The sequence below is a fragment of the Mustela nigripes genome, chromosome 13, assembly GCF_022355385.1.
Source record: "Mustela nigripes isolate SB6536 chromosome 13, MUSNIG.SB6536, whole genome shotgun sequence".
Lineage (NCBI taxonomy): Eukaryota > Metazoa > Chordata > Mammalia > Carnivora > Mustelidae > Mustela > Mustela nigripes.
The window spans coordinates 4780874-4803076 of NC_081569.1; the positions used below are offsets into that span (position 1 = coordinate 4780874).

The 22203-nt window shown below is 42.7% G+C and overlaps 1 protein-coding gene across 1 annotated transcript in view; it reads left to right on the forward strand.

Moving 5' to 3' along the window:
• IQGAP1 (IQ motif containing GTPase activating protein 1) overlaps positions 1 to 22203 on the forward strand; it is a 101206-nt gene that overhangs the window by 20539 nt on the left and 58464 nt on the right. The window contains exons 3-5 of the mRNA XM_059371530.1: positions 14267 to 14423; positions 16280 to 16357; positions 21084 to 21160. Of these exons, the coding sequence (XP_059227513.1) occupies positions 14267 to 14423; positions 16280 to 16357; positions 21084 to 21160 (312 nt within the window). The remainder of the gene's footprint in view (positions 1 to 14266; positions 14424 to 16279; positions 16358 to 21083; positions 21161 to 22203) is intronic.

Genomic DNA, 22203 nt, shown 5'->3' on the forward strand with positions numbered 1-22203 from the left:
TGAGACCTCAGTACTGTAGTCCTGAAGCCAGAGGGAAGGAACACTTTGTGTCGTTCAGTTACTTACCGAGCCCCATGCTTCAGAGATAAATCAGAAAAGGATTCCACCCTTATATACTTAAATAACTATATTAAGAGGTTAAGAGGTCAAGTTTATTTATTTTTTTAAAGATTTTATTTATTTATTTGACAAAGAGAGCACAAGTGGGGGAGAGGCAGGCAGAGGGAGAAGGAGAAACAGGCTCCCTGCAAAGCAGGGAGAGCCCAATGTGGGACTCGAACCCAGGACCCCCGGATAATGACCTGAGCCGAAGGCAGTTGTTCAACCAACTGAGCCACTCAGGCACCCAGGAGATCAAGTTTAGAGGGAGTTTGGAGGAAGGAGATCTTATTTCCAAGGGTAGATCATGGAAGAGTGCATGGAGGAGGTGACTTTTGAAAGTAACATTTGAATTGTCACATGTGAGGCTGATCAAAAATTTTACCAATCTGTATTCTCAGTAGTCCCCTCCATCCCTAGCTTCTCATTATGGCTTGATGACCTTCACTCTCTCTACAAGCTCTCTTAATTTCTCTGATCCTAACAAATTTATCCCATGTCATTTAGCCTTCCAGCTTTACCTTCCCTGTAGCAATTGGAGAAGTATCTTTCTTCCTCTTTTTTTTTTTTTTTAAAGATTTTATTTATTTATTTGACAGAGAGAAATCACAAGTGGGCAGAGAGGCAGAGAGAGAGAGGAGGAAGCAGGCTCCCTGCTGAGCAGAGAGAGCCCGATGCGGGACTCGATCCCAGGACCCCGTGATCATGACCTGAGCCGAAGGCAGCGGCTTAACCCACTGAGCCACCCAGGCGCCCCTCTTCCTCTTTTTTTTTTTTTTTTAATTTTATTTACTTATTTGAAAGAGAGAGCACAAGAGCAGGAGTGGAGGGGTGGGGTGGTTGCAGAGGGAGAGGGAGAATCAGACTCCCTGCTGAGTAGGGAGCCAGATGTGGGGCTTGATCCCAAGATCCTGGGATCATGACCCGAGTTGAAGGCCAGTGTACCTGACTGAGCCATCCAGGCACCCAAGTCTCTATCTTCTATGCATGGTTTGGATCCTATCCCTTCTGTCTTCTAGGGTTGTTATTCCAGTATTGTTTTCTTAACTATAACTAAGGTTTTTTCTGCTGATTCTTTTCTCTGTAGTAATAAACATCCTCATCCATTCAAAATCTACTCCCTTAATACTAGGCCCTACTCTGATTATATCCCTTCTTTTTTTCTTTTAGGAAAAATTTGTCTTTACTCCCCGTTGTCCACTTATTTATCTTGAACTCCTGTGGGTGTGATTTGTGTGCCCTCTTCCCCCACTGAAATTTCTCTTGCTCGAATCACTGATGACCTAATTGTTATGTCCTTTGGAAAATTTTCAGTACTATTTGAGAGAGAGAGAAAGAGAATGCACCCACACACACACTGAGAGGGGAGGGGCAGAGGGGGAAGAAGAGAAAGCATCTTAAGCAGGCTCCACACCCGGGGAGAAGGCCAGTGCAGGGCTCAGTCTCCCGACCATGATTTCAGCTCATGGACCTGACCTGAAATCAAGAGTCAGATGCTTAACTGACTGAGCCACACAGGTGCCCCAATATGTAGCTTTCTTAATCTCGGTGGCATATGACACTCTACTCTGTTCACTTCATGAAATTTTCTCCCCTTTAACTGGGTGGCTTTTATACCTTTTTTTTTTTTTTTTTTAAAGATTTTATTATTTGTCAGAGAGAGAATGAGCACAGCGGGAGGGGGGCAGCAGGCAGAGGGAGAAGCAGACTCCCCACTGAGCAGGGAGCCTGATGCAGGACTTCATCCCAGGAGCCTGGGATCATGACCTGGGCGGAAGGCAGATGATTAACTGACTTAGACACCCAGGCCCCCCAGCTTTTTATACTTTTGAATTTTAACCTTTGTATATATATTGCCTGTCAGAGAAAGTAAAGTGAAAGTAGCACCTCCTCCAGGGAACACACTCCCTTACTCCAGGTCTGAATTAGATGTTCCTGTCTTGTGTTTCTGCCACTCCTCACCACCGTATCTTTTTTATATAACTTTTCACAATATATTATAAACGCCTTATACTTTTCTCTTCCCCAATATACTGTGAGCCTCAGAGGGGAAGGAGTATGTCCTCAGTGAGTATGACAGTTAACCTCTCCATGATCTGTTCTCACTAAGTACTAGATCTGAAAATTAAATTTCTGACCCATGACTTGTTCTGCAGGCTCCCCTTGTTCCCCCAGGGCTCCAGCAGCTGCAGCCGTAGGCGCTGAGGACTGAGAAGTGCTTTTGCGAAGAAATAACTAGCTGTCTGCTGCCTCATAGAGGACTCTGTCCTGGTCCTTTTCTCCCATGCTGCTCATGGCCAGCCGTGACCGCAGCTGCTGAGATTTCGGATCACCTGAGGTCAGCTCAGCTGGAACATTTATTTTATTTTTCCACTTAAGGTTAAAAGGTCTTTCACGCTTTGTGATAGATGGTAAAGTAGAGATGGAGGGCTTGGTAGGTCAGCGTGGAGGTGTTTCCCTGGGGTCTGCATCTGAAGACTCTGGGAATGTACAGTTAATCCTTTTAGCCCAGGGACTCTAAAAAAAACTTCATTGAAGTAATAATTTACATGCCATAAAGTTCTCCTATTTTTTAATGTACGACTTAATGATATTTAGTAAGTTGACCAAATAGTGCAGTTGTTACCTTAGAGTAGTTTCCATCACCCCAGGAAGAAAGGGGCTCTTGAAAGAGGATAACCATTAACGTTTAATTTCTGCCTGTGGACTTGGTACACTTTATCTGGTTCAGCAAAGAGTAGTTTCTCTTCTGTTTCTCACTCTTTCTTACAGCTGTTCAAATTGGCTTAATTCACACTAAAGTTTCTTTTAAAGGAGAAACTGTCAAGGTTTCTCATGTGCTTGCAGGGCTTGGAAAACAAGCCTTTATCATTTCTTGGATTACGGCTGGTGCTTCCCTCGATCTTCCTCACCCCTTAGGATACCTCCTCATCCATATGATCCGTACTGCTTGGAGTGACCGCTCAAGTTATATCCGATCATTTCATTTTTTTTTTTTTCAAAGGAGCCTCCTTGCCCAGTGTGGAGCCCAGTGCCCAGTGCAGGGCTTGAACTCAAAACCTTGAGCTCAAGACCTGACTGAGCTGCCCAGGTGCCCCTGATCATTTCATTCCCATTTCAGATCCCTCAGAGGGTCTGCACGTTCTCTCCCCTTGGCCTGACTTGTTCGCCCCCCTGACCACCACCACCCCCCAACCCCACACATAGTCCTTCAAGACCTAAATGCCCTTCTCTCTGAGAAAGTAGCGCTAATGCCCTTCCTTCTTTAGCTGGTCAGTTCTCAGTCGAATACTCTGCCTTTGTTTCTCTTAAGACCTGTTCCTACCATGCTGGGTTGAAATTACTAGGCTTTTTCCAGTGCCTCAATGGTGCTTAGACATGTTAGCGTCTGAGTAAAATCCTGATTGCCAGGAAGAGACTGCCCAGCTTGGGACGTTTTCAGCAGCGAGTAACCCTGGCATGTGGGGGTATCTGCTGTGCAAGCGGGGTGTGGTGACCAGAGGAGCGGCTCCTGGAGGAACCGAATCTCGATGGTTTGGAGAGGTCATTTCCGGCATTGGTATGTTCCCCTCTGTATTGCACCGAGCTGGGAAACCACTGAAGTCACGTGCTCAGCAGAACCCGTTCAACTTGTTTCCTCCTCACAGACCCCTAATTCACATTCCCACCCTGATTGTTTTCTCCCAGTGCATGCTGGAGGTCTGGGCTTGTTTCAGGGCTTACCGCACCAGTTCTCTGAATACTGGTTTCTTTGTCTTGCTGCGGGCTGGAACTGGTAGGGCCCAGCCTGCAGTCCCTTTGACGGATGCTCTCTGCAGGACAAGGAAGGTAGGGTACTGGGTGTTCCTGGGATCTGGCTCTTGCACACACGTCCTCCTGTATGTGGAACACGGGTGCACAGCGCCCATGACTTAGGGCCCATGGGTGTGGGTTTGCATATAGCATCTCAGTTAATGCTCACAACTACCGTGTTTTTACGGACAGGAAACTGAAGCTCAGAGAGGCTAGTTAGGTAAATTGTCATTCTTACTTCCTTCCCTCATTACGCAGGGAAGAACTGGGTCTGTTCCTCCTCAATAACTAGTGCCCCGTGTTCTCTAGAACGTTGCCTTCTTCCTTGGCTCTTTATGTCTCGTCTCTTCGGTCCCCTCAGCACTTGTTGCTTTCTTGCAGCCTGCAATTAAGTGCCTCCTCCTGAGTCATAAAGAGAGAGAGGTGCCTTCCTAGGACATGCCACCACCTCAGACCAACCCTTTCTCCATTCCTCCAATTTCTCTTCCCTTCTTAAACTTCCTGAAAAGGAAGTCTGCCTTGGCTGTTTCTAGTTCCCCCTAGAATTTGCTTTTCTGGTTGTAATCTCCCTTCCCCTGCTCACCACTCCACTAAGATGCCCCTTCATGGGGGTCACAGATGGCCTTCTTCCGTGTTTGGTACATCCTTTTCCCTAGGCCATCCGTCTCTCTGCAGCGTCGAAGTTGGTGACCTCTCCCAGCTTCCGGCAAAGTTCTCCTTCCCTGTGGTCATGCGATTCTCTCATGTTTCTCATTTTACCTTAGTAGCCCCTGTTTGTAATACATTTAAGTGTTGGTGTTGGTGTTCTCTGAGGCACAGTCTTGACTTTTTTTTTTTTAAGTTATTTATTTATTTATTTATTTAAGTCACCTCTACACCAAACATGGGGCTCGAACTCACGACCCTCAAGATCAAGAGTCACATGCTCCTCTGACTGAGCCAGCCAGGCATCCCCTGGCCGTATTATATGTTGCTTTACAGTCCGTTTCTCTGGTGAGCTCATCCACCCCCCTACCCCCCCATGGTGCCACTCTTCACGCCTTGTCTCCAGCTGGGTCTGCCCCCTGAGTTTTCCAGACTTGTGTTTCCACTGCCTGCAGGTTGTCACCACCTGACGTCCTGTTCGTGTTTCGAGCTGAACACGTTTCCGGCCTGAATTTATCATTCTGGCCTGCTTCTGCCGGTGGCCCCACCTCGCTGCCTGGCATCCTCTTTCATTTAGTCATCCGCGCCACAAGTCACCACATCATCTTTTAAAATAAAACAACCTTTTGCCTTTTATAGAAGTTTCTGAAAGTTTACTAAACATGGTACATGTTGCCAGATTTTCTTCTGGAACAGTGTGAGAATGTGGGGTTTCCCCACATATTGGACAATAATAAGTCACTATTGTTCCTTATCTTTGCCAGTCTGGTAGCCAAATAATGGTGTTATTGTTACTTTAATTTGCATTTCTTTGATTAGTAGACTAAGAATTTTTCCTGTAATTATGGCCATTTACTTCTTTCATGAGTTGCCTGTTTATGTTTCTATATTTTTCTAGGGAAATACTTGTCATTTTATTTATTTCAAGCATTTAAAATGTATATAGGAGATTGTTAATTTCTTGTTATGTTGCAGAGTTTTCCCTCCAGTTTATCTTTTCTCTAAAAAAATTTTTTTAATTGCCTTAAGTTTAATTTTTTAAAAAATTTATGTATTTACTTGTCAGAGGGATAGAGAGAGAGAGAGAGCGAGCGAGCATGATAGTGAGCACAGGCAGGGGGAGTGGCAGGTTGAAGGAGAAGCAGGCTTCCTGCTGAGCAAGGAGGCTGATGTGCTACTCGATCCCACCACCCTGGGATCATGACCTGAGCCAAAGGCAGACACTTAACCAACTGAGCCTCCCAAATGTCCTGAAGTTTAACTGCTTTTTATATAGCCACTTTATTCCCCCCTCACTTTTTCTTTTCTTTTCTTTTTTTTTTTTTGTAGAGCCCAACACAGGGCATAAACCCAGGACCCTGAGCTCAAGATGTGAGCTAAGATCCAGAGTCAGTTCCTTAACTGACTCAGCTACCCAGGCGCCCCTCCCTCTTCCTTTATATCTGCTGCCATAAATTTGTTTGAAAAGGCTTTTCCCATTTCAGGATTGTACAACCATTCATCTGTAATTTTTCCCTCCTTTTATCTTACTCTTTAAATTCTCTAATCCATTGTTTAAATTTAAATTAAAATTTTTTTCAGTTAACTCTACACCCAGCTTGGGGCTGGAACACATGACTGAGATGAAGAGCTGCATGCACCACTGACTGAGCCGGCCAGGCCCCTTGAACCCGTTTGATGTTCTGTGTCATTAGCAAGATGTGAAGTCAGGACTTAACTTTGCTTTTTTCCCCCCCCTTTTCTTTTCCTGTTGTCTATAAAGCCATTGTCTCCCACTCCTAGCCCTTACTCCCAGCTGTTTAACCAGCTGTCAGGAGGGGTCAGTTTTTCCCTTGTAATTGCTCACCAGTTTTCTTTCCCTTCCCACCATTGCCCTAGTGTAGGACCTTACTGGATTCCTCTGACCAACCCACTCTTCTGTTCGAAAACTTCGGTGGTTCCCACTGCCTGAGAATTAAAATGCTGGTGCTCCAGATACATCTCTACTACAGTAACTCATCATTCCCCAAATACACCATTTATTGTCATGCCTTACTTATTTATTTTTTAAAAGTAATTTCTACATCTGATGGGGGGCTTGAACTTTCAACCCTGGGATCAAGAGTCATATGCTCTGCCAACTGAGCCAGATGGGCGCTCCTGTTTTTGTGCCTTTTTGCCCTTCCTTTTCCCATTTTTCTTCTCTCCAAATACAATTTATGTTATAAAGCCTAGTTGAAATATCATCCCATTGTAGCTAGTTGTTTAATCACCTCTGTTCCCGGGGGTGATCTCCTTGAAGGTGGTTGCAGGCATTTAGCACATCTCAAGCTGCTGATAGCTCTTGCATGGCGTAGTCTATTAGAAATGTGTCCTACAGGGGACAAGGGTGCCTGGGTGGCTCAGTCAGTTAAGTGTCTGCCTTCGGCTCGGGTCATGGTCCCAGGGTCCTGGGATCGAGCCTCACATTGGGCTCCCCGCTCAGCAGAGGACCTGCTTCTCCCTCTCCCTCTGCCTGCTGTTCTGCTTACTTGTGCTCTTTCTTTCTCTGTCAGATAAATAAATAAAATCTTAAAAAAAAAAAAAAAGAAAGAAAGAAATGTGTCCTGGGGCACCTGGGTGGCTCAATTGGTTAAGCGGCCCACTCCTGATCTCAGCTCGGGTCATGATCTCAAGGCCCTAGGATTGAGCTCTGGCTGCACTGGGCTCCGAGCTCTGCGGGGAGTCTGCTTGATTCTCTCTCTCCCTCTGCCCCCGCCACTCTTTTTCTGTATATATAATAAATCTTAGGGGTGCCGGGGTGGTACCCCTAAGCATTTGCCTTTGACTCAGGTCATGATTCCAGGGTCCTGGGATCGAGCCCCAGGTCGGGCTCTCTGCTTAGTGGAGAGACTGCTTGGCCCTCTCCCTCTGCCTGCCACTCCCCCTGCCTTTGCTTTCTCTGTCAAATAAGCAAATAAAATCTTAATAAATAAATATGTATATAAATAATCTTTAAAAAAAAAAAAAAAGAAAGAAAATGCTGCCCTGAATGGATGTGTAGCCGTCAGAGTGGACAGGTGTTTTTTTGAGAGGTGATTTAAGGGGCGCCTGAGTGGCTTAGTCGGTTAAGCTTCTGCCTTCTCAGGTCATGATCCCAGGGTCCTGGGACTGAGTCCTGCGTCAAGCTCCCTGCTCACCGGGGAGTCTGCTTTTCCCTTTCCTCCCCACTTACACTCTCTTGCTATCTCTGTCTCTGTCTCTCACATAAATAAGTAAAACCTTTAAAGAAAAAAAAGTTGATTTAAAATATGTATAAAACAGAGCTCCATAGAAATAGGCTATATGTGAGAGGTAGATAAGATTATTATTTATGAGAATTGTGATCTATTTATATTAAAAATAAACCTTTATATAAACTCTCATTTTTCACACTAATTGTGTCATTGTCACCAGTGCTTAGTGTTTAATGGGCTTTTCTCCGGGTGCTTGATACAGGAAAGTCCACTGATGAGGTTGGGTACTGTGGGGCAGAGTGCTTCAGGAAGTCCAGCTTCAGAACCTGAGGTTTTGTTAGTGAATGTTCTGAGGTGGCAGCTATTACAGTTATTGAAGGAGACAGTAGATTGTAACAAGAGTTTGGGTTTTATTTATTTATTTATTTGACAGACAGATCACAAGTAGGCAGAGAGGCAGGCAGAGAGGGAGGGGGAAGTAGGCTCCCTGCTGAGCAGAGAGCCCAATGTGGGACTCGATCCCAGGACCCTGAGACCATGAACTGAGCTGAAGGCAGAGGCTTAACCCACTGAGCCACCTCAGCTCCCCTTGTCATTCCTTTTTAACAAACAAAGAAACTGGCTACGTGACTGTCTTGATAAGGGACAGGTTATAAATCCGCGTCTCTCTCTCTGTTTATTTTAACTCTTTTTTTGAAGATATATTTATATATTTTAGAGAGAGAAAGTGTGCAAGTAGGGGAAGGGACAGAGAGAAGGAGACAAGCAGATTCATTGCTGAGCAGGGAGCCTGATGTGGGGATTAATCTCAGGATGCTGAAATCATGACTGAATCAAAACCAGGGGTTGGATGCCCAACCAGCTGAGCCCCTAAACCCAGGTCTCTTAAAGTCCAGTGCAGGCCACGTTATATACACGTGTGTGTGTGTGTGTGTGTGTGTACTACATATATTTCTTTTAATTTAAATTGTGTATCATGCATCATTGGTCTTGGATATAGAGTTCAGTTATTTGTCAGTTGCATATAACTCCCAGTGTGCTTCATGGCCACATTATATTTTGAATTCCATGTGTTGTCTTGCTCCACAGGGCGGCTTAGGGTGCCAAGGGGGAACAGGTGCTGGTTTAGTAAAAACTTCTGGCTGGTAGAATCCAGAAATGAACGTTTGGTTATACATCAGCAGCAGTCAGGCTCATGAGAGGATTTGAAAGCATTCAGGCATGAAAGTGGTTGAGTAAGTGGGAGGTGGAGGGAGTGGAGGAGTTGGGGCAGAGGAGGAGGTCTTTTTTTTTTTTTTTTTTTTTTAATTCATTTGACAGACAGAGATTACAAGTAGGCAGAGAGGCAGGCAGAGAGAGAGAGGAGGAAGCAGGCTCCCTGCTGAGCAGAGAGCCCAACTCGGGGCTTGATCCCAGGACCCTGAGATCATGACCTGAGCAGAAGGCAGAGGCTTAACCCCCTGAGCCACCCATGCGCCCCAAGGAGGAGATCTTTAGTGAGATTTCCACCCGAGGGATTCTGTGATGAACATAAGAACTGGCAAAAAGTTGTGTTACCATTGATTTATAGAGAATGCATAGGCTGGGGGAAGGGCAAGGGGAGAGGGAGAAGCAGGTTCTGCACTGAGATGGGAGCCCCAGGCCGCAGGGCTCTACCCCAGGATCATGGGATCATAACCTAAAGGGTTATGATCATAACCTAAGGGTCTAAAGCAGACGCTTAGCCAACTGAGCCACCTAGGCGTTTCTAGGTTTATTTACTTTCTAATTTTTAGCTTTATGTGGTATAATTAACATAAAATTGTAGGATATTTAACATGTACAGAAATAACGTGTACATTGTGATTTGTCATACGTGTACATTATGAAAGGTTTAGGTTTTATTTTCTTTTTGTGAGAATGTTCAAATTCTACTCTCTTGGCAAATTTTAGTTACACAAGAATTGTGGTCCACAACAGTCCCCGTGTTTTACATTAGAGCCTCAGATCTCATCCTCTTATATGTGAGAGTTTGTACCCTTTTGGCAACCTCTCCCTATTTCCTTTACCCCATGGCAACTACTTTTAGACTGTGTTTCTATGAGTTTTCTTTTGGTTTTTTTTTAGATTTTATATATGAGCAATACTGTGAAGTATAATGCCCACAGGTTCATCTGTGTTGTCACAAATGGAAGGATTTCCTTCTTTCTCATGGCTGAATAATAGACCAGTGTGTGTGCACGTGCGCGTGTGTGTCACATCTTCTGTATCCATTCATCTGTTGATGGGCACGTCTCTTGTTTCCTTATCTTGACTATTCTGAATGATGCTGCAGTGAACATGGGAGTGCAGATAATCTCTTCCACAGTTGCTTTCATTCCTTCGACTATTTACTCAGAGTCGGGATCGCTGGATCGCAGGCAGTCCTGTTTTTAATTTTTTAAGGAAATGCCACATATCTCCTTAGTGGCTGTACCAGTTTACACTCCCACCAGTTGTGCACACGGGTTCTCTTTTCTCACATCGTTCCCAACACTTGTTGTCTCTTGCCTTTCTGATGACGACTGTTCTAAGTGTCAGGTGATGTCTCGTTGAGGTTTTCATTTGCATTTCATTTCATTTGCTGACAGTTAGCACCTTTTGTACATCTTCTTTGGGAAAATGTCTGTTCACTTTCTCTGCCCATTTGTAAATTGGATTGCTTGTTTTTTTGCTCTTCGGTTGCATGAATTCTTTAATTTTTTTTGATATTAACCTTTTATCAGATACACGATTTGCAGATGCTTTCTTCCTTTTCATAGGTTGCCTTTTCCTTTTATTGGTGGTTTCCTTTGCCTGTGCAGAAGCTTTTTGTTTGGTGTAGTTCCACTTCTGTTTATTTTTGCTCTTGATGCCTTTGCTTTTGCTGTCAAATCCAAAAATATTATTGCCAAGACTGACGCTAAGGAGCTTACCTGTGATATTTTCTTCTAGGAGTGTATGGTTTCAGGTCTTAACGTTAAGTTTGTAATCCATTTTGAGTTGATTTTTGTGTGTGGTGTAAGGTAGGGATCTATGCAGATTTATTTAAAAATGTATTTATTAAGCAAGGGGTACCTGGCTGGCTAATTTGGTAGAGCATGTGACTTGATCTCAGGATTGTAAGTTTGAGCCCCACAATTTGGTGTAAAGATTACTTAGAAATAAAATCTTTAAAAAAATAAAATGTATTCAAAAAGCTAAATTAAATGCTTATGTTTTATAAGAAAGCTTTGTGTCTGAGTTGAAAATCAGTGTGAACTTACACTAAAATACCTAAAACCCCATTTAGTGGACAGAATCTGGAGAGATACTAGACTTTTTCCTGTATAGGATACCTGCAACTTGGTCCTGTTCATTCTGCTCTGTGGGGCTCAGCCCTGTTAGGTTTTTGGAGTGATGGGATAAGAGTAACAGTGGTCTAGTGAAGAGGATTATCAACTAGGAATCAGGGACCTGATTGATTCTGCCTTTGCCGGTAGCTAGTAGTTGACTTGGACAGATAGACCTTATACTTATAAAATGAGGGGGTTGTATAAGTAGATACAGCCTTTGGACAAGCTTTTGAACAATAAAAAAAGTTTCTTTAATGTTTATATTTCTTTAATTTTGGAGTTAGACTTCTAAGGTCCTTTCCTTAGGAGTTAATTCTAAATACAGCAGAACATTGTGCACAAAGATGTTCCTTGCAGTATTATTTAATACCTGAAACTGTTTGGAAGTGACATAAGTGTCCAACATAGGTGGCCAGTTAAGCACTTTGGAGAATTTTTGTGTAACTCAGTCTTCAGAAATTATATAATAACATGGAAAATATTCATAAAATATTGAGAGGTGTCTACTAATTTTCTTTAATGAATATGTATTATTATATTGAAAGAACAAAGCAAAACCCAAAGGGATTTGCCCTAGAAGTGCTTTAACTTCTTGGCTATCATCTTGTGATTCTGTGGTTTAGTGGCAGAGGGGGAAATCTCAGATGGGCTGTGGAGGACCGAAAGGGGGGTTTGTTGAATCTTCTCAGGACTATAGTAGAATCTCTACTTCAGCTAATATTAACAATTAGAGTAACATAGCATCCTACTGAGTGCTCTTCATTTTTCAAAGCAATATGGTCCCGATTTAACTTACTTTTTAAACTTAATTCTTATAAATGAAACCCGCTGATACTCTCTTGTGAGACAGAGGTTCCCACCCTGTGTGTGGAATATGGAGGGCAGCTTTGGGTTTGGGGCATGGAGAGACACTTCTGTATTTTGCCTGTTTATTCTGGTTCTCCCTTACCCCTTTTCATCAGATCACAGTTGCCTCTTCTTCTGGCCTGACATTTCTGTGATGTGCAAGGTATTCTCTTCCACTCTACAAAACTAGCTGTTAATCAGGCCTGCTTTACAGCAGTTTGCCTCAGGAAGGCGTGGATAAAAGCTTGTGGGAGATGACGCTGTGGTTCCTCCTTTGACTTTGACTTTGATGTAGTCATCTCAGAGAAGAACCGAAATGCCTTTGGTAGCTAGCCTCATTCAAGGCGAAAGTATTGCGCTGTGCTCTTTATCCACAGTCTATGTGTTTACCTTGTTTTGAGGAGAAAATAAGTAATTTTTTCTTCATTACATGGTGAAGGGCTGTTCTTGGATTAGACTGCAGTTGTTCTAGGCTTGTTTCTGTTAATGAGAACACAAGTTCCACTGTCCCTTGAGAGCTGGGATTGGCAGGAGCCATTTGCTGTATCCTTTTTAGCAAGAAAATATTGGAAGGCTGGTAACAGGAGATGAATCCTGGACTACAGCTCTTTTCCATACCAGTGAGCTGTATTCTTTTCCACTTTGCCCTTCTGGTCGTTGGGCTCTTGCAGAGGTTTGGATTTTGTAGCTCTTACCCATTGGTATCTGTCTTAACTACCGTGGCAGCCCTTCTGGAAAACTCATTTGTGTGCTCCTACCACCACCCCCCGCCCCCACCACCTCCAACCGCCGTGATTTAAGTTCCCAGTACCTGAAAGAAAAGCCAGAGGTAAAAACTTATTATCACTGGGTATAGGGAATGATGAGAAAATTCTCTGGCCCATGCATACACCCCAGCCAGTATTTATTTAAATACATACTATGACTATTTTTAGAACTTGAGAAACACAGAGAAATTGTTCCTTTTCCTTACTGTTTTGTAAAAATTCTGAGCAGTAACCTCAGTTTGGAAAGTCAGAATTAATACAAGAAAGTCTATTCTGAATTATAAAAGTAGCAATTTATAGAACTATCATAAATCTAAGGTCTGTTGTGTATCATTCAAGCAATTTATTAATAAAAGAATTACATAAACATGCATACGGGAAGCCTGGGTAGCTCAGTTGGTGAAACATCTGCCTTCGGCTCAGGTCATGCTCTCAGAGTCCTGGTGGTCCCAGCATCAAGCCCCTGCTCAGCAGGGAGTCTGCTTCTCCCTCTCCCTCAACTCTCTTCTCGCCCGCCCCCTTGGTCTCTCTCTCTCAAATAAATAGGGGTGCCTGGATGGCTCAGTTGTTAAGCATCTGCCTTGGGCTCAGGTCATTATCCCAGGGTCTTGGGATCAAGCTCCACATGGGGCTCCCTGCTTGCTGGGAAGCCTGCTTCTCTCCCTCTGCTGCTCCCCCTGCTGTGTTCCTATTCTCGCTCTGGCTCTCTCTGTCCAAAAAAAAAAAAAAAAAAAAAAAGCCAAAGCATCGCCTTTAAATGACTTTTATTTTCCTACACGTATGTTGATAGAAAATACATGCAGATGTGCATTGTTTTATCTTGAGCCTCCCTGAAATCTCTTGAGAAATGTTTTAGGGGGAAATGCAGTCTCCTCCCCCACCTCTGACAAACACACATTCATTTTTACTGCATTTCCTTCCCTGTTTCAGTTGAGATCATAGACTATTCATGTAACCCCCAAACAGCCTTAAAAGCTGAACCTAGAAATTCTTTGTGGATTCTGAAACTGGAAGAGAACATACATTTGAATTTTGAACAACTGAAGTGCTGCCGTCAGCTACACATGGCTTTTCTTAGGAGTTCTGCAGGAGTGACCTCGGGTTAGGGCCTGAGGTTTCTGGGCAGTCAGGGGCTGGGGAGCCAGTTGGCTTTACTGCCACAGAAGAAAGCAGGGTAGAGAAGAAGGTGGCTTTGTTGCTCGGGAGTTTTCCAGTCTTTTCCTAAGACTGGGTCAGGACAAGGATGTGTGTGAAATTGGATCTTAAAAGAGTGTTGCTTATGTGGAACTTAAACTCCAGGGAGAATGGAAATGAATCTCAAAAATCTTGGGGCACCTGGGTGGCTCAGTCGGTTAAGTGTCTGCCTTCAGCTCAGGTCGTGATCCCGGGGTCCTGGGATCGAGTCCCACACATTTGCCTCCCTGCTCATCGGGGAGCCTGCTTCTCCTTCTCCCTCTGCCATTCCCCCATCTTGTGCTTTCTGGCTCTCTGTGTGTCAAATAAATGAATAAAATCTTTAAAAAAAAAAAAAATCTCTTAAGGAGGGGATCAGACCCTTCCTCTGTTGTCACGTCCTCTCCCTTTCGTGCAGGTGGATGGAAGCGTGCCTCGGGGAAGACCTGCCTCCCACCACAGAACTGGAGGAGGGGCTTAGGAATGGGGTCTACCTTGCCAAACTAGGAAACTTCTTCTCTCCCAAAGTGGTATCCTTGAAGAAGATTTACGATCGAGAGCAGACCAGATACAAGGTGAGTCCTTCCTTGCTTGGGGCTTAAATTTCCTTAAACTTGAAAGAGAAGATTTGTGGACTTTATCCTGTCCCAGAGTTATTGAGAAATATGTGTAAGTGTGTGTGTTCCTTTAAAATAAAACACCTGGTGGAGAGTGGAGAAGATAATGCAAAGTCAGGTATAGTAATGAAAGGTGGCTCTCTGTATTTTTTTTTTTAATTAAAGATTGTATTTCTTTATTTGAAAACAGAGATCACAAGTAGACAGAGAGGCAGGCGGGGGGCGGGGGGAAGCAGGCTCCCTGCTGAGCAGAAAGCCGATTCGGGGCTCCATCCCAGGACCCTGGGATCATGACCTGAGCCGAAGGCAGAGGCTTTAACACACTGAGCCACCCAGGCACCCCAACTCTCTGTATTTTTGATACAATTCCTGTGATGGGGTATGTCTGGAAATCTTTATGGTTCATGATGATTTTTTTTTTTTTAATTTCTTAGAAGGTAGAGGAAGTAACTAGGGGGAATTACAACTTTAATTTTAGCCAAGCACTGAGATCTATTGGCAAATTAAAGCAATAACCTTGCAACTTTAGGGGGAATAAAGATCTCTCTGTGACATTAAAATTTGAGGTAAATTGGAAAAGCAGTCCAATTTATCGAGGTCAGTGAGAGGCTTTGATTCTTGTGGCCCAGGGCCCTGAAAAAGAAAAATCAAGTTGGGATGTTGACAAGGACCAAAATCTGCTGTGGGGGAGCTTTCTTACGAGCAGCTATTTGGAAAAGGATGAGTGTAAAAGATAGAGGAAGATTGCAAAACCAAGGGCAGATGTAAGCGGGTTGACTGTGGAGTTGGGCCAGAACTTGGAATGAGCTAAGGATGAAGACAGAGTCCAAGGAGGTTTTTATGTTCCATGTTTATGTTCAAAGGACAACAAGGAAGGTCCAGGTCCTCAACTAAAATTAACATCTCAAAGAGAAACTTTTCTTTTCTGAAGACAGTTCTGGAGCTGTTCTGTGGAGCACTCTACAGTGTGGACAGAGCAGCGAGACATTCATTCATTAATTTAAAAAGATTTATGTATCTTTAGAGAGAGCACTAGTATGAGTGGGTGGAAGTGGCAGAGGGAGAGAATCCCAAGCAGACTCCCCACTGAGCACTAGAGCCCAAAGCGGGCCTGGATCCCATGACCCTGGCTCATGACTGAGCCAAAACCTAGGTCAATACACTCAGCTGACTGAGCCATCCAGGCAACAGGACATTCAAAACAAGAGTGAAGACTGCTGGCGATAGAAACAGTAGTCCTGCCCATCTTCCTCTTGAGAGTAAATCTTTCTCTAAAATAGCAGACCTAGAGATGAGTCCTTTATACCACCAAACACCATGTCCACCACATGATTGGGTGTTTGTGTGTGTAGTATGAAAACCCTGATTGATATATTTAATGGTATCTGTCGGTTTATGAGTATTTTCTACATGCCAGATACCACCCTGAGTGCTTTATGTACATTTTCCCATTTCATCTTTACAACAAACTGGTGAAGTAGGTGTTACAGATGACGAAGCTCAAAGAAGTGAAGCGACTTACTCAATGTCATCAGTAGACAGCCAAGCTGGGGACTGAATCCAGGATAATTGAATTCTGAAGACCGTGTTCTGTAGACCACGTTACACAGGCAGATTCTCCAGATGGTTCTTAGATGAAGGGAACTGAGATGTGGATTCGACTTTTTAGGATTGGAATGTGAACATAATGCTATAGACTTTCAATTTAAGGGGCCCTTGCAAAGTTGAATAAGGGAAGTTTTGCAAAGAGAGTCTTTATTTGGTATTTGCTTCAATATTTCCAACAGTGCCTAACTGTCTCTTATTTGTTCTAGGCAACTGGCCTGCACTTTAGACATACTGATAACGTGATTCAGTGGTTGAATGCCATGCATGAGATTGGATTGCCTAAGGTAACTTACGTGAGATTCCGAGTTCTGGCTTACATGAGGCTGTGTTGGCGCATAGTTGTCATTCTGCCTATCAAGTTATTCTTAATTGAACCTTTGATGATATTTTCTTTCTTTCTTTCTTTTAAATACTAAAGGATCTCTTTCTTCTGTTTGTTTTAGGGAATAGTTTTGTTCTTTCTCTTTTTTATTCCCCATCCCTGCTCACCTCACCCTAGAGAAGTTCCCTATGATGTCATTGACTTTTATTACATCAAACTGTAGACTTACATTAAAATTCACATGCCGTGAAATCCATCTTTTTAAAGTCTACAGTTCAGTGTTTTTATTTATTCACAATGTTGTTACACTAAAATTTGACTTTAAGAAATAGGAGGAAATATTTTAGAAGTGTCATTTTACAGCTACAGAATACTCTTTTGTCTGTAAGAGAACATGATAGGCTGTTGTTTTATGTTTCAAGTTGTAGAGGCAATATGATGGCATTTACCTCCCGTATCTTGTTTTGGTCAAGGCTGTAGTCTTCGTGTTTTTTTATTTTTATTTATTTTTATTTTTATGACACAGTGATTGGGAGAAATACATTCTTTTTTTTATTTTTATTTTTTTTAAAGATTTATTTATTTATTTGTCAGAGAGAAAGCGTACACACAGGCAGGCATAGTGGCAGGCAGAAGCAACAAGAGAAGCGGGCTCCCTGGGGAGCAAGGAGCCCGATGCGGGACTCAACCCCAGGGACGCTGGGATCATGACCTGAGCCAAAGGCAGTGGCTCAACCAACTGAGCCACCCAGGTGTCCCTGTAGTCTTTGTTTTTTAAAACATCTTTCTTGAGGTACGGTTGGTATGTAGAACCTGCATGTGTACAGTTGAATGGGTTTGGAGTGAGTGTGTGTCCTCGAGTGTTCTGCTCAGGAATTTATTTTATTTAGCACCACTCTTAGTGAAATTTGCCATCTCCAGCCTCCACATCCCCCTCTGCCCACCATCCCTGGTCCTGTCCTGAACCCGGAAGGCCATGCAATATCATCAACTCATAGAGGCATGGACATCTTTTTTGTTTTCCATATCCTTTGACCTAAGAATTCTACTTCTAGGAATTCATCCCACCCCCGAAATCAGACAAGCCCGAAAAGATGGGCACATAGAGTTTTTCAGCATTGCTTAGAATAGAAAAGATAGCAGCCACATGTTCTTTCACTGGGGGCATTAACTGTGTGGCAGCCAGTCGAATACTAGTACAGCTCGTTGGAAAGGGTGATGTTACTCTGTATTGACAAGAGAAGTTGTCTGTGAGGTGTTAAGTGGGAGAAAAAACCCGAATGGCCTAAGGTTATAAAAGTTTGTGTTCTGGCTAAGGTGAGATCACTATTTTTATGTAAAAAAATAGATCTCTATTTTTATGTATGTATCATTTTATGTAAAAAATTTCCCTTTTATTCTTGGGAAAAGTCTGTAATGGGATGGGATTTCTGTGTGATGGGATTAAGGGGCGTTTTTATTTTCTTTATAACTCCCTGTGGCGTCTGAATTTTTATAACCAAAGACAGATTGAAAGAAGTGAGGTAGGGAGGATCCGAGGTCCAAGAGGGGCTAGAACCACTGGGAGACGAACATTCGAACATTCGGTACTTAGCATAGGGCCAGCTCAGTTTTGCATATCTGTGTTTTGAATTGAGTTAAATCCAGAGCCAAGTCTTGGCAGAAGACTAGCCTTTGTCCTCTTTTTTTCAGAGCAGAATGCTGAAGCTCTCTTCCTTTCACTGGTAGGTTTGAGAATTAGGCCCACAAATGTCAGGAAATGCAGTGTGTCAACTTCTTACGCCTACTTGGCCTTTCTGTGCACCTGTATCTTGTTGTACCTGTTTCTTTTGTAGTATGCCTGACGGGCAATGATGATTTAACCTCTTTTAAATGGTACTAAGAGCTTTGTTAATATGTGCTATTACTAGTAGTATTGTTACTACAAAATGCTTTTTTACTGATATAATTTTACTACTTCTTTTGTTTACTAATGGTAGTATATTGTCCTGGACCATAGCTATAACAAACATAGAGTTCCCCAAAGGCTTTCAGAGACAATAGGGCCATCATGGCTATCAGCCTGGAAATGTCCACTCTATATGATTTAGGTCCAGAAGACTTGTAATGTGGATTAATGATACTTAGTCTAAAAATTGTTGCCCATAATACAATGTATGATATATAATTGAATATATATATTATATATATACAATATATATAATATAATATAATATAATAATATATATAATTGACAATACATATATAGTGTCTGTAGGGATATCTTTCCTAATTTCTTAATATGGTACATATAGGCTAATTATAAAAGCTTAATGTGGTAAGTTTTTGGTTCTTCTCACTTTTGTCTTTTTGTTATAATTGGTCTTGTTGGCCACCTCTTCCAGAAAATACTTTATGATTTTTGTCTTTGATTTTTTTTTTTTTTAAGATCTTATTTTTAAGGGCCGCATGTGTGGCTCAATTATTAAGCGTCTGCCTTCGGCTCAGGTCATGGTCCCTGGGTCCTGGGATGGACCCTGCATCGGGCTCCCTGCTCAGCAGGAAGTCTGCTTCTCTCTCTCCCACTCCCCCTGCTTGTGTTTCCACTCTCTCTCTGTTTTTCTCTGTGTCAAGTAAATAAATTTTTAAAAAAATCTTTAAAAATAATTTATTTTTAAAGTAATCTCTACACCCAGTGTGGGGCTCAAACTCATAACCCAAAGATCAAGAGTCGCGTGCTCTCCTCACTGAGCCAGCCATGCACCCCTTGACTTTGATTTTTAAATTGTTTTCCATCTACTCAACTCCTGCTCCATCTTCCTCTTGTGTTCTGCCTACCATTTCCTAGTCGTGGGGGTTCCTTAAGCTGCTGTCCTTATTTACTTACATTCTTGTTCTCATGCGTTCAGTTATTTTGAAGGCTTTGCTATAAGTTAAACACACGGTTTCACATGGCTGCTCGACAGCTCTCGGATAGTTTTCTATTAACTAGAATTCCTCCTGTCTGAGCGTAAACCTTCCTTTTCCCCCAAGTGAACCTCCCCTCCTCTATACTAAATGGTAGCCTGTCCTCAATTCCCCTGTCATCCCATTTCAGAATCTTGAGGTTACCTTGAACTCCTAAATGCAGTTATGCCCCCAGCCTTCCTCATGTATTTAAATGTTTCTTTTATCTGTTCAGAGAGGTTATCAGTGTGCCTCCTGAGCTTCAGTTTCTCCGTGATTCAATGTACCCTGTGTCCTGTCTCCAGTCAGATCTTCTGAGGCTCTGTTTTTATCCCTGGCTTCACAGCTAGGACTTCTCTGGCGCCTACATATCAAGTTCAGACTTGTCTGACTTTCGAGGCCCTCATAATTGGATTGCATCCTACCCTACCCAACTGTATCTTTCTGTTACTTTCTAAAATATATTCTGTGCTGTTTTCAGAAAGGGTGGCTCAGGGAGACCACGATCTTCACCTTTCAGGAGATGATGATATCTCTATCTTGGAAAGTGAGCATGCGGAGTTTGAGAAATGATCAAAAGACAGTTCTGGTGCATCCCATCTCTCGAGGGGGGCGGTTCTTTCTAGTTGAGAGTCATAGGTATTGTGGGAAATGCATGAAAACAGACAAACACGGTGGGTCAAGGGCTCTGACAGGCCCACGGCGCTACAGGCCTTCTCCTGCTGCCTTTCACTACTCATCCAGATTCTTCTGACGGCCTCAAAATTCAGTCTTTCACTTCTCCAGACCATTATCATCTCCTTTCTCCCTACATTATAGAATGAATTTCGTGGTGCCACATCACCATGAAAATAGATAGATCTTGAAATTCAGGATTATACCCAGTCTAAACCTACTGTGTTCCTGTTTGACCTCATTTGTTAATTCATTAAATGTAGAATCCCTTCCATGACCTTGGCTCTGGGCTTGGCATTGAAGATATGGCAATGAATTGCATAGACCTGATCCCTGCCTTCATGTAGTGTCTAGTCAAAGAGATAATAGCACAAGTAATCGATTATTTGTGACAATTACTAAGGAGAACCACCAGTCTTCCACATTCCCATACAATATCCGCTCTTTCATCTACTTTATCTGTGTATCTTTTATCTTCTCCCAAGCATGTAACACATTTTTTTTTTTTTTGAAGATTTTATTTTTAAGTAATCTCTGTACCTGGTGTGGGGCTCCAACCTCACAACCTAGAGATCAAGTCACACACTCCACCAGCTGAGCCAGCCAGACGTCGCTGCATATAACACATTTTAATATTTTATAGCTTTTTTCCAATGTCTAAATGTAGTAATTCACACAACCGAAAGCACCCCAGTAAATGCTCATGGTTGAGTTATTCTGTGTCTAGATATGGTAGATGGTAACTGGGCAGATCACGGTCCTCCGGAGCTTCCCACATTGGTCGGTGGTTTAAACTGCTCAGCGCTGTGTGTCTTCTGCCCATTCTGAGTCTGCAGGAAGCAAATCCCTTTCACATACCTGGTGAAACTCAGTGGATTAACCAAATAAGGCTTTTCCAACTCGTGCTTTTTATTCTCTATTATAGCGTTTTATTCTTTGCATTACTTAAGATGAATTGTCTGTTCCCCCTAATGAAGTTACTTGCTGAATGCCAATAATGTTTGCTGATCGTTTTATTTGTATAATTGGTGGTTGGTGAACGATCCAGTGGATGGATACCTTATTCTGCTTCTTTTATTCCTCCTTAGATTTTTTACCCAGAAACTACAGATATCTATGATCGAAAAAACATGCCAAGATGTATCTACTGTATCCACGCACTCAGGTAATCAGATTTTCTTGGTAAAATAGACTGCTAAACTGCCAGAGGTGGGAACTTGGGGGCAGGCGAAATGGGTAAAGGGAGTCAAAAAAACACTTCCAGCTGTAAAACAACTAAGCCCTGGGGTTGTAACTTACTTCCCAGGGATTTGCGTTACTAATGGTGTAGTGTATGCTTGAAAGTTGCTGAGACAGTAGGTCTTAAAAGTTCTCAGCACGAGGCGTCTCAGTGGCTCAATCGCTTCAGCATCCAATTCTTGGTGCTGACTCAGGTCTTGATCGAGCCCTGCATCAGGCTCCCCCCTCGGGGTAGGGGGAGTCTTCCCCCCCCCCCGCCTCCATCCCTCCCCCGACCCCACTTTAGCACACATGCTCTCTCTCTTTCTCTCTAAATTAAATAAATATATCTTCAAAAAAAGTTTCTCAGCACAAGGAAAAAAAATCTGTAACTCTGTGTGGTGATGGATGTTAGTGAGACTTACTGAGGTGACCATTCTGCAATATATACATATATTGAATCACTATGTTGTACCCCTGAAACTAATGTGATGTTACATGTCAGTTCTGTCTCAGTAAAAAAGAAAGCAGTGTAGGAATAATGTCTGACTTGAATGTATAGCTTTTTGTCCATGGTGCAACGAGAAAGTTCTTGCATTAGCTTCAGGATTTCCAAATAGAATGGGATACTTTTATCTTAACAAAGTGGTGAGAAACAGCTGTGTTTTTCTAGGGAATAGGGAGAAGGGATTTATTTATCCCCATAATAGCAGATAATTTGGCTCTGAAAACAAAGTATAGTCTTTCATTGTTGATCTAGTATTCCTGTGAACTGTACATTTCAGCTGGGATGCAGTTCTTTTCTTTTTAATTAAAATCTCTTAAGAATTACAAGAAGCATGTACATTTCAAAACTTATTACTGTTTACTGTTTTGCCACAAGCCAATAGCTGAATTACAAAATTCAATCACCATGTCTTAATAATTTAGTAGTGTAATTAAATTTTATCAACATCTTCAGATAATGCCAGCAACTGTCAAATGGTTGAT